This window comes from Pan paniscus, chromosome 6 (genome assembly GCF_029289425.2).
Source record: "Pan paniscus chromosome 6, NHGRI_mPanPan1-v2.0_pri, whole genome shotgun sequence".
In the NCBI taxonomy this organism is placed as follows: domain Eukaryota; kingdom Metazoa; phylum Chordata; class Mammalia; order Primates; family Hominidae; genus Pan; species Pan paniscus.
In genome coordinates, this window is record NC_073255.2 from 36,605,317 (window position 1) to 36,617,860 (window position 12,544).

General features: G+C 35.0%; 1 protein-coding gene across 13 annotated transcripts in view; it reads right to left on the reverse strand.

Moving 5' to 3' along the window:
* The window catches only part of PDE1C (phosphodiesterase 1C), a 799,595-nt gene that overhangs the window by 169,203 nt on the left and 617,848 nt on the right, over positions 1 to 12,544 (reverse strand). For all 13 annotated transcript variants that reach the window (XM_034963890.3, XM_063605671.1, XM_063605673.1 and 10 more), the window contains one exon: positions 10,290 to 10,367. In XM_034963890.3, coding sequence (XP_034819781.2) covers positions 10,290 to 10,367 — 78 coding nt within the window. The remainder of the gene's footprint in view (positions 1 to 10,289; positions 10,368 to 12,544) is intronic.

A 12,544-nucleotide genomic window follows, 5' to 3' on the forward strand; every position in this document is an offset into this window, starting at 1 on the left:
AATGCCAAACATTTTCTATGACTTATGTGTAGTGACGCAACATAAACTAGAGTAGAAGTTTGAACAAAAATGGTCACTAAGACCACCATCCTCTAAGAATGGTAAATCCATTAGAATTTGGTCAAAAATCATATCAACAGTTCCTTAGAAACAGATCTTTCAGAAATTGAGAAAAATATTAAAAGAATTACAAAATTCTCCATAACATCTTCTATATCAAGGGGGTATAAGATTCATTCAAATATGAGTGTGCTGAAGACAAGTAAGTGTGTTCAAGTGTTGCTGTGGCTCTGCATGGACCAATGCATAGCCAGTGTCAACTACAAGTGATAACACGAAGCCCTGTGGGAAGAAATAGCAGAGATTGGAAAACTAAGGTGATAAAATGAAACATCAACCAAAAGGAAGGTTTTGAGGTGTCTAAAACAGGGCAGTTCTTTATTCTGGCATATAAAGACAATCCAAAACTATCATCCTAAGTAGTATGGGGACATTTTTTTTGGAAGAAAGAATAATGTGAGTATGATTCCTTGAGATGAGAAAACTGGAACACAGGTGTCCATGCCAGTAAGAAAACTGATAATGCCCTCAGGGTCCGTATAACCAGTGAATGCACACCTGCTGAACAAAGGTCATGTGACAAAGCATTTATTGTTTCTCAAATCTCTGGAAATGAACCTAAGACAGAAACAATCTCTAGTAAAGACATACATGTGTCAGTTCTACCCACAGCCTGCTGTTTGACTCTTTTCTCCCCAGATCTGCAAAGCAGAGCATACCTCCACATCTGTACAGGCCCCTCCTATCTTTCACTACCAGCTTCATTGAAGAGCAGGTCATGATGCCTCACCCTATAGGCAACTAACATTTTTCAAAATATGAACATGATGAAAATTAAATACCACTCAAGTGTAAAGTTGTATTCTTCTGCTGTTTTCATTAATGGCTTGGCAAATCAATTCAAATAGAACAAAAGATGCCTTAAAAGCTCAGAGTCATCCATTCCAAATTCATTTATGTACTCCATTTCAAACTAACTTGTTAGGAATCATCTATTTTTTAAAAAATTAAAAAAGAAAAAAACAGAAAAAACACATACATTTCTTCAGGTGACCACTGTGAGCCATATAGCAAGTCAAGGTCATGAGACAACAGCCTTGTGGAGAATTATATAATGTAGATATGATTAGAGGCAAATTCCTATAATGTACACAACAACCCTTTTGATCACAGTTATTTGTTCTATGCAAACTAACAAGAATACTGGCTACCCTGCCTCCTCCATTTTTTCTGTACTAAGATCCTAAATAGGAGAACATGATTATCTTGAGAAATATTCAGAAAGAATGGTTGTAAGAAATACAATTTCCTCACTGAGAAAACAAACTGACAAAGCTGTGTCCTGACAGCCACAGTGAAATGCAGAGCTAAGAAATTATTATGTGGATGTAATATACATATCCCCTCATACAAGCTTTGTTTTATCTTAATATGGTTTTAAATTTGGCTTTTAATTTTCACATCCTTAATGATGTCAAGGATCTTTTAATGCGCTTATTTGCTAGTTGTATATCTTCTCTAGTGAAAAGTTTGTTCATTTTTTTTTGTATGTTTTTAATTGGGTCGTTTTCTTATTATTTAATACTGAGTATCTATATTTAATGAATATCAGTTATTTAACAAATATATGTTTTGCAAATATCCCCCCAGAATGTGAACTGCCTTTTTATTCTCCTAATAGAGGCTTTTGATAAAGCATAATTTATCAATTTGTTTTTTATGGTTTGTACTTTTGTGGTCATGCCTAATAAATCTTTGCTTAACCCAAGATCAAAAAGAGTTTCTCTTATATTTTCTTAACTAGAAACTGATAGTTTTACATTTTACATTTAGCTTTATGATAAATTTTGAGATGTCGCTTGTATATGATGTGTAGTTAGAAATTCATTATTTTGCATATGACATTTCAAGCAGTCATCATCATTTGTTGATGACTATCATTTTCTTGGAATTGTCTTTGCCCTTTATTAAAAATAAATAGTCCATACACATGTAGATCTATTTTTGGAGTATCTAAGATATTCTGTTGACCTGTTGGTCTGTGTTGATGCCGATACCATGCTGCCTTAATTACCACAGCTTTATAGTAAGTCTTGAAATCAAACCTTCTAAGTTGCTTTGTCTATTCTGGATGCTTTGTATTTCCATATGAATTTTAGAATCATCTTGTCAATTTCTACCAAAAAAAAGCATAATAGGATTTTAATTGAGATTGTATTGAACCTATAGATCAACATGGGAAGAATTTACATGTCACCTGTCTCTGGAAAATCCCCAAATATTTGGAAATTAAACATTACACTTCTAAATAACTCTTAGGTCAATGTAGATACCAAATGGAAATTAGAAAGTATTTTGAGCTGAATGTGAATGAAAATGCAGCATATCAGAATTTGGATCATGATGCTAAAGCAGTACTTAAGAAAATCTATACCACTAAATGCCTACATTAAAAAAGAAAAAAAATCTCAAATCGGTAACCATGACTTTCACCTTAAGAAACTATAAGAATGAGACAAAGTAAACCCAATAGCAAGCAGAAGAAAGGAAATAATAAAGATGGATATTAATAAAATAGAAAACAGAAAAACAATAGAAAATATTAATGGTGATGATTAATAAAATATATTAACCTTTAGCCATACAGATCAGGGAAAAAGAGAGAAAACACAAACTACGCATATAAAAAATGAGAGTGATAACATTATTAAAAATTCTACATATATTAAAAGAATAATAACATAATACGAACATCCTTTCAATTTAATTCTATCGTGGTCCATGAACATATTTGTTTGCCTTGAATCCTTTTGAATTTATTGGGACTAATTTATTCTCCCAGAATATAGTCTATCTTTTTAAATATTCTGTATGCACTTGAAAAAGATGTGTATTCTTCTATGGTTGGGTATTCTAGGAATGCCAATTATGTCAAGTTGATTGACAGTGTTGTAGAATTCTTTGTTTCCTTGCTGATTTTCATATCTACTTAGTCTATTAATTATTGAGAAAGAGATAATAATGTCTCCAAATAAATTGTGAATTAAAAATGTTTTTGTAGTTTGTTTCAAGTATTTGGTGCATAAATGTAAAAAATGATTATATTCTCTTGATAAACGGACAACATTATCATTATGAAATGAACTTCTTTATTGCTGAAACTTCTTTATTCCTGTCTTTGTTCTGATATCTACTTTGTCATATATTAATATAGCTACCCAGGCTTTCTTTTGATTAGTGTTAAGACAGTATACCAATTTACAACCTTTTACTTTTGTGCTATTTGTGTCCTTTTTTGATTGTTTTTGTTTTTATTTGTATATGTTTATGCGATACAAGTGTAATTTTGTTGCATTAATATATTTGATAGTGGTGAAGTCAGGAATTTTATATTTGTGTCTTTTTGTATAAAGGCATAATATATTTGAATATTACAATCTCACAATCTCTGCCTTTTAATTAAGGCACTTAAGTCATTTATATTTAACGTGATAACTGATTTGTTTTGTTTTAATTCTGTGATCTTCCTATTTGTTTTCTATTTGTCTCACCTGTTCTTTGTTCCCTTCTTACTCTTTTTCTACGTTGTTCTGGATTAATTATTTTATGATTCCATTTTATCTGTTGTTGGCTAATCAGCTATATATCTTTGTTTTGTTGTTTTAGTGATTGCTTTAGAGTTTATAATATATATGCTCTTAATTTACCTCAATCCTCCAATGATTTTATAACACCTCATGCGTGATACTGAACCTTACAATAGATATCCCATTTCTCCCCTACTGGACTTTTTGCTACTGTAGTCATACATTGTATTTTTGTATATGTTATAAAATAAACAGTACATTTATATTATTTTGTTTACCTAGTCAATTATCATTAACATAAATTAGAAAAATCATATATATTTATATATATTTACCCATGTAGTTGCCATTTTTAATGCTCTTCATTCTTTTGTACAGATCTATATTTTCATACAGCATAATTATCCTTCGCCTTTCCTTAAAATTTCTTGCATGGTGCATCTACTGGTGATGAATTCATTAAGTTTTTGTATGTCTGATGAAAACATCTTAATTACATTTTGGTTTCTGAAAAATACTTTTGCTAGGCACAGAATTCTTTGTTGATTTTTTTTCCTTTCATTAATTAAAAAATTTAGCTCCACTGTCTTATTTGCATTGTTCCTCACAAGACATCTACTGTCATCCTTATGTTTGTTTGTCTGTACATATGTGTAATTTTTCTCTGGCAGTTTTTAAATTTTTCTCTTCATCACTGGTTTTGAGCAATCTGATTATAGTATGCTTTTGTGCAGTTTTCCTTATATTCCCTGTGCTTGAGATGTATTGAGCTTCTTGAATCTGTGGATTTATAGTTTTCATCATCTAACAAAATTATAGCCCCTGATTTTTCAAATATTTTTCCTCCTCTCTCCTCTACCTGGGGATTGCAAGTACACATTTATTAGGCTATTTGAAGGTGTCCTACAATTCTGTTTTTATTCTTTTTTTCTATTTCCTTTTGGGTAGTTTCTATTGCTATCGTTTTGCTACTCTTTTCCTCTCCGAAGTCTAATTCCATCCAGTGCATTCACCATTAATCTCATCTAAGTTATTCTGTCAATACCATCGATCACATTTCTCATATCAGATATTGTAGTTTTCATATTTAGAAGTTTGATTTTAGTCTTTTAAAAAGATCTTCCATGTGTCTACTTCTGAACATATGGGCTACAGTTATAAGAACTGCTTTTATGTATTTGTCTGCTAATTCTAACATCTGTTTCAGTTCTGCATTGGTTTCAATTGGTTGGGCTTTTTCTTTTATTATTATTATTATTATTATTATTATTATTATACTTTAAGTTTTAGGGTACATGTGCACACGTGCAGGTTTGTTACATATGTATACCTGTGCCATGTTGGTGTGCTGCACCCATTAACTCGTTGTTTAGCATTAGGTATATCTCCTAATGCTATCCCTCCCCCCACCCCACAACAGTCCCTGGTGTGTGATGTTCCCCTTCCTGTGTCCATGTGTTCTCATTGTTCAATTCCCACCTATGAGTGAGAACATGCAGTCTTTCATTTTTTGTCCTTGCAACAGTTTGCTGAGAATGATGGTTTCCAGTTTCATCCATGTCCCTACAAAGGACATGAACTCATCATTTTTTATGGCTGCATAGTATTCCATGGTGTATATGTGCCACATTTTCTTAATTCAGTCTATCATTGTTGGACATTTAGGTTGGTTCCAAGTCTTTGCTATTATGAATAGTGCTGCTATAAACATTCGTGAGCATGTGTCTTTATAGCAGCATGATTTATAATCCTTTGGGTATATACCCAGTAATGGGATGGCTGGGTCAAATGGTATTTCTAGTTCTAGCTCCCTAAGGAATCGCCACAGTGACTTCCACAATGGTTGAACTAGTTTACAGTCTGGTTGGGCTTTTTCTTTATTGTGGGTAGTGTTTTCTTGCTGCATTGCATGCCTGGTAATTTTTTATTGGATGCCAAACATTGTGAATTTCACCTTGTTGGGTGCTGGATATTTTTGTACTCTATGTATATCCTTGAGCTTTATTCTGGGATGCAGTTAAATTACTTGGAGACACTTTGATCCCTTTTATGTCTTGCTTTTAAGATTGTTAGATAGAACCAGAGCAGCATATAGGCTACAGCTTATTATTCCCCATGACTAAAGCAAGACAAATATGAGTCTTTTACCTAATTTTCTTTAAATAATGAGATATTTAAATCTGGCTAGTGGGAATAGGCACTTTTCCCTGACTTGTGTGAGCATCAGGACTGTTCCCTCTAATCCTCTTGGATGGTTCTGTTCTGGCCTCAGGTAGTTTCCTCATTGCATGGGTTGCTCAGTGTAGTAGTTTCCCTTTACACACAGAGGATATTTTCTAAGACTCCCAGGGGATGTCTAAAACCTCAGATAGTGCTGAACCCTATATGTATTACACACACATTTCTTTTTTCTTCTTCACAATTGCATTGATAGAAGATTTCATTCTTAGCATAGATCTTAGCAGCCTCAGTATAATTTTTTTTTCTTTATTAAGTCAAGAACTTTCATCTTTTTACTTAAAAGAAGTACTTTGTGGCTTCTCTTTGGCATATGTGAATTGCCAACATCTCCATTCTTTTGCTTTGGAACCACTGTTAAGTAATATAAAGGTACTTAATTGCAAGCACTGTGATACTTCAACAGTCAATCTGATAAACGAGATGGCTATTAAGTGACAGGTGGGTAGTAAGTAGAACCAGTACAGTGCGGATAATGCTGGACAAAGAGATGATTCACATCCTAGGTGGAATAGAGCAGTGATATGGTTGGCTGTGTCCCCACCCAAATCTCATCTTGAATCATAGCTCCCATAACCCCCATGTGTCATGGGAGGGACCCTCGGGGAGGTAATTGCATTATGGGGATGAGTTTTTCTCATGATAGTAAATAAGTCTCATGAGATGTGATGATTTTATAATGGGCAGTTCCCCTGCACACACTTTCTTGTCTGCCACCACGTAAGATGTGCCTTTGCTCCTCCTTTGCCTTCCACCATGACTGTGAGGCCTCCTCAACCATGTGGAACTGTGAGTCCATTAAACTTCTCTTTCCTTTATAAATTACCCAGTTTGGGGTATGTCTTTATTAGCAGCCTGAGGACAGACTAATACAAGCAGGACGTCATGAGATTTCATCGCATTCTCAGAATAGTGTGCAATTTAAAACTTATAATTGTTGATTTCTGGAATTTTCCACTTAATATTTTCGGACCACAGTTGGCTATGGGTAATTAAAACCACAGAAAGTGAAACTGATAATAAGGGAGTACTATTGTACTCTTATATTCTTCAGATCTCTAGAGTTTATCTCTCTGTAATCCTCTTCTCTCCAGTATTTTATTCTGTTAACTAAAGCCACCTTGGTCTTCCTGGATTTTTATCCAACTTCTCAACTCAGAGAGTCACTGAGATGTGCCTATGTCACTCCTCTCTATGCTGCCTGGAAGTCCTCTCAAGGCAGTAAGCTGAGACAATTGTAGGGCTCATTTCATTTATTTCCTGGCTCCCAAAGATCACTGTTCTCCATTTCCTGATGTCTGGTATCTTAAAAAGCACTCTTCCACATATGTTGTCTGGGGTTTTGGGTTGTTTCAGGTGGGAGGGTAAATCCAGTTCTTGTTACTTATCTTTGGCAAAAGCAGACATTCATAGACTGTCTTGCCGACCCTTTCCACTCTTCATAGCTCACTTTTCAGTTTCATGAGACCATCCATAAACATTCCATTTACCAGGATATTCAATAAAGGAGAAACTCCTGCTGAATTCCCTCCCTAAGACTTGGTTTATAACCACGCAGGGCCTAATCATAATCTGTTGTTTGAAAGGCACAAAAGATGGCTATCTCTTATTTCTCTGTTAATGTGATCAAGTAAAGTTAAGGGCAAGTTTGTATTTCCGGATAGCTATAATAAATTATGGCAAGTCCATGAGGCTATGTTATTACAAACATGACTAAAAATGCACTGAAAAGAGTATATTTGTGTGGTAACCCACAAATCTTCCAATGCCAATGGAAAAGTTTAAGCATGATTAGAATCTTGGCTCAGAGACCTGGATCTTTTTATGTCAATACATTTCTCCCTAGGGGTAAGTAAGGTACTTTCAAAGGACATCCATTCTTTGAAGTCAGTTAGAAAATTACTGCTGCAAGGTACGAAATAGTACTGCAGTAGACTTACAGAGATAATGTACAGCTGCAATGTGTTCATTATGCCAGGATGTAATTTACCTTTCAGCACATACTACTTCCCCCTGTGCATGCCCCGGCTCATGGGAGTTTGGGAATAACCAACTGTGATTCAGTTTCCACTGGGTTTCTCTCTCAGTGTTCACATTGGGCATGAATTGTACCCAGATACTCCCTCTCAAATATTAAAGAGAACTAGTCACCAATGGTTCCCAGGGATTGGTCTAGGGGTAGGGACATTAAAAATTGCTAAATTGACTCCCACTCATTATCTGACATAATAGGATCCAAAAAGAAATGTTCAAAAATGTATCTGGTTTTTTCTACATAGTCTTAAAAACAATCAATATATCTCCTGATCTACATATTTCCTTTTTAAATTTTTCTGAAGTAGAGAGCTTTAATGACCAAAAAGAAAAGGATAGGTGGGACTCATCAAATTGCTTTCCACTTCCTGCCACCAAGAATTAGCTTTAGTCCTGTTAAAGGTTTTGGACTAAAATAGTGCAAGTCACTGAAGCTCAATGCTCTAAGTTCTATTGATACTAAAGCAGTAATGATGTCATATTAGTCCATCAGTGAATATAAAATGCAAAGTTGTTCGTGATTATGTTTGTGTGCAAACTTCCAAGTATACAGACACACCAGGACCTACTTGAGGAAGTGGAAGAACAGGCTATGGAGGGAAACAGAGACAGACATTTAAAAATGTCTCTTTTATTTATAGCAATCTGCTTACTGCCCCATGAGATCAAGAATCCTGCTCATTAAACAATCAAACTTTACACTTATTTGCACAATAGAACATAAAATCTATTTTATCACTTCCCCCCTCCCCCCCAAAAAAACCTGTTTAATTCTTTTAAATACTTGGGTATGATTCAGTTACAAAGGGCACAGTTAAAAAGGCTTTATGAAGGTGATAAAATGTAATCCACAATGCCCACATGACATCATTATAGCAGATGTTTGTACCACAATATACAAATGCAACAAGATTCAAAATGGCATACGAAAAATTTGGGACTTGATTTATTCTGGGCTTTTATGCTATAGAAATTTAACAGGAAGCTGTGGGCCAATAGTTGGATACAGGATGGAGAAAGTGTCTGGGTTCTGGGTTTGAAGTTGACAGTGTTCCTCCACTGTACATTTTCTGGCTTTGGTTGCCTTGATTTGGTATTGATGGCTGGCAAAGAGCCTCTGGTATTTAAACAAATCTTACCTATAATAGAGTCTGGCTCAGAGACTGTCATTCTAAATTCTGTTTTGTTCTGTGTAATTTACTTCTTAGTCACAATTATTCAAGAAGGGTACACTCATTAGGTAAGTGATTTCCATTTGCATAAGCACATTGGCAAAAAAAAAATTGCAGGTATGTGTTCCCCAGGTATTATGTAATAAGACACCTGGAGTTAATTATTTGCATTGTCTTTTTAGAAAAAGTTTGAGAACTGTTTTCATGCATGCAAGCAAAGACAGCATGTCATAACAGCTTAGGGCTGAAAGCTAAAGGGGCTGCTTCCTTTATAATAGATGTGCAAAGAATTATGTTCCAATTTATTCTTACTCTTCCACCTGGTTACCCAGCATTTGTTCTTCAAAGGTATTCTAACAAAACGATTCAAAGAAGAGTTTAGCATCAAATATGATGTCTCCAGGGAGGTATGACTTAGAGAGTCTGGGATTCTCTCAAAAACCACTCCGTGGAAACTTTAATTTTTAGCTTAATATGATGTCTGTGTATGAGGGGATAACTAGTAACGAACCTGTGTGATAGCTGAAACAATGAAGTTTATGTAAAAGGCCAGGGCAGGTGTTTCAATCTTATAGTTCAAAGTGTGAAGGGTAATATAATTTGAACTTTCAGGTTTTAGAAACAGTAAAATGTTGTTAATCTTGCGTTTTGCATTGTCATTGCCTTTAGGACTTGTTCTTGCTGGCAAAACTGTATTTTACAACCATATATGCTGCCTCCCAACATTAGCACTATAAAGACCCCTGTTTTTGTTTTTGTTTTAAGCAAAAATAAGAACTAGTTCAAGGGGAAAAAACATGAAAACATAAAACATGGAACATTTCTTATTTATGCTGCATGATTCCCCATCAAAAAACTTATAAATACATTAGCAGTATATGATACTCCATTCTAGCTCTCTGATCAGCAAGTCTAAAATAAACTTTTTATGATGTTTAAGATGAAAAATGGCAAGTAGGAAAAGAAAGGGTATAGAAAACATTTGTGATGGAGAAAGTGGGATGAAGGGGAAGAGATACAGCAATAATTTATAAATTATTGATAAAGGGATAATAGTACCCTTTAAATATAGTGAAGGGTTTTTTTCAGGATATAAGAATATATTCACAACCACTATTTCAATTTTGGGTATGATTCTAACAAGCTTACATTAAACTGCACATTTTATGGAAAAATGTAATGAGAATAATACTCTTACCATCTGTTTTCTTTGAATCGTTTCCGATGTTAGAGTGATCCTTCTTGTCTGTCTTATTTTTACCATCTTTGAAGTCACCTGAAAGTAATAAACATGACAAACAGTATATGTATACAGCTGAGGGGGGTGTTACAAACATCTTTAAATCTGCCAAGTTTTTAAAAAGTGCAGCATAATTTTACAGTCATAAGAGTGTGTGTGTCTGAGTGTAAATATCTTTTGTAATCACGTTAGGTCCTGGAAATTGGATTGTGATGCAGAAATTGAGGCTGAAAGTTCTTGTTAAACAGAGTTGTAGTTAAGTTATGTGCTTATCTTCTAAGAGAAGCAGTTAAGATTTACTGTTAAGCTGTGGAGTGAGGAGAAACCCGAGCTAACTGTAAGTTCTACCAATTAATAGCTATTTAACTACTCTGCGCTTCAGTTTTCCTATCTGCAAAATGGGTATGTTAATACCTACCTTATAGGCATTTTGGATAAATTATAAGGCATATCACTCAATACAGTTATTATTATTCTAAAACAGAGCTATAAATGGTATTTTAATAAATGATCTTGTCAAAATGTAGTTTGTAAAAGTTGTAAAATGCTATTCTTAGAAAGAACACGTGTCAAAAATGTATTTAACCCACTTATGAGGGAATAGTAAGAGGATTCCAAGAGTACTGGAGCTGGGTATTGACAGGTATTTTAGAAACGTGTGAAAATATATTTGCTAAGTTAGAGACAAAACTGGGTATATCCTACAGGGCAATAAAACCATAACGTTTGGGGTTATCTTCTCTCTCAGTCAAAAATCTATAAATTAGCATATAACTTCACAGTACCTAGGCTTGAATCAAATAGTAAATAAAGTTAAACACAGTCATGTTCTTCAAGAGTAGCATTCAGCAAATTAAGGCCCCTGGGTCAATGGTGCCCACCATCGATTATGGCAAATAAGGTTTTCTTGAAACATGGCCACACTTACTCATTTACCTATTGTCCTTGGCTGCTCTCATGCTGCAACAGCTGAGCTGAATAGTTGCAAAGAGACAGGCAAAGCCAGAAATATTTTCTATCTGGTTCTTTACAGTAAAACAGTGCTGCACCCCTATCTAAAATAATTTAATAATCCCTGGGCTTGTGTGTTCAACAATATGCCAGTATTACATGAAAAGGTCAGGGGCCTCTTCACCCAGCCTTATTTTCAAGTGTTGGATATTTTCTTACTAGTCTTACTAATGGAAGCTTTCTTTTTAGCCTGCATAAAACCAAGAACACATTCTCACTCAAATACTGGTACTTATTGAAGCCAAAAGATCCCAATAATAATTGGAGTGAGCTGGGCCTCCAGGGAATGTGCATGAGGGACAGGATTTACTCTTGTTTACTTTATTTGTGCCAGGCAGTATGCTAAATGCTTTGCATGCATCATTTTATTAAATCTTCTAATAGCCCCATTATGAAGGGGCTACTATTATTGAAAGTAGACAGCTTCATCAAAGATTCATTCACTAAATGTCCAATTTGTAAAATTTGCTGAATAACCCACTCACCAAATGATTGAGGATGTTTTCCAAATTTGAGTTTTTTTCTTGAGGTTCCTGTAGCCAGTTAGACAAACACAGGCCATTCCATCTATGTCAAGGGGTATGGACTGCCCACTCATATGTTTCATACCCCACCCTGAACTCACATCTGCCACAACCTTGCACCTGGATCTCCCTCTTGCAGCATAACTGCCAAGCCCTCAACTATAGTATTTGCAACTTCTCTATGAAGTTCAAGTTTTAGATTTCAGACTTCTGTTTACTATTTCCATTTCTAAATGCCTTTGGCCTATGAATTTATAAAGAACTGATTATCTAAGGATGATTCAGGACTATTGGGGGCTGTAATATATTCTACAAACCACATACTTGCAATGGAATTTGACAAATACTAAGCTAAGTTAGAAGTCAATAAACTCTTCAGGTTCTCTCTCATTCTTAATTCTGAAATGGGATGGACTGTGATATGGTTTGGCTGTGTCCTCACCAAAATCTCATCTGTAATTTTACCTCCCATAATTCCCATGTGTTGTGGAAGGAACCCAGTGGAAGAGAATTGAATCATGGGGGCAGTTTCCCCCATACTGTTCTTGTGGTAATGAATAAGTCTCACGAGGTCTGGTGGCTTCATAAGGAAAAACCGCTTTTGCTTGGTTCTCATTCTTTCTTGCCACCACCATGTAAGATGTGCCTTTCACCTTCCACCATGATTGTGAAGCCTCC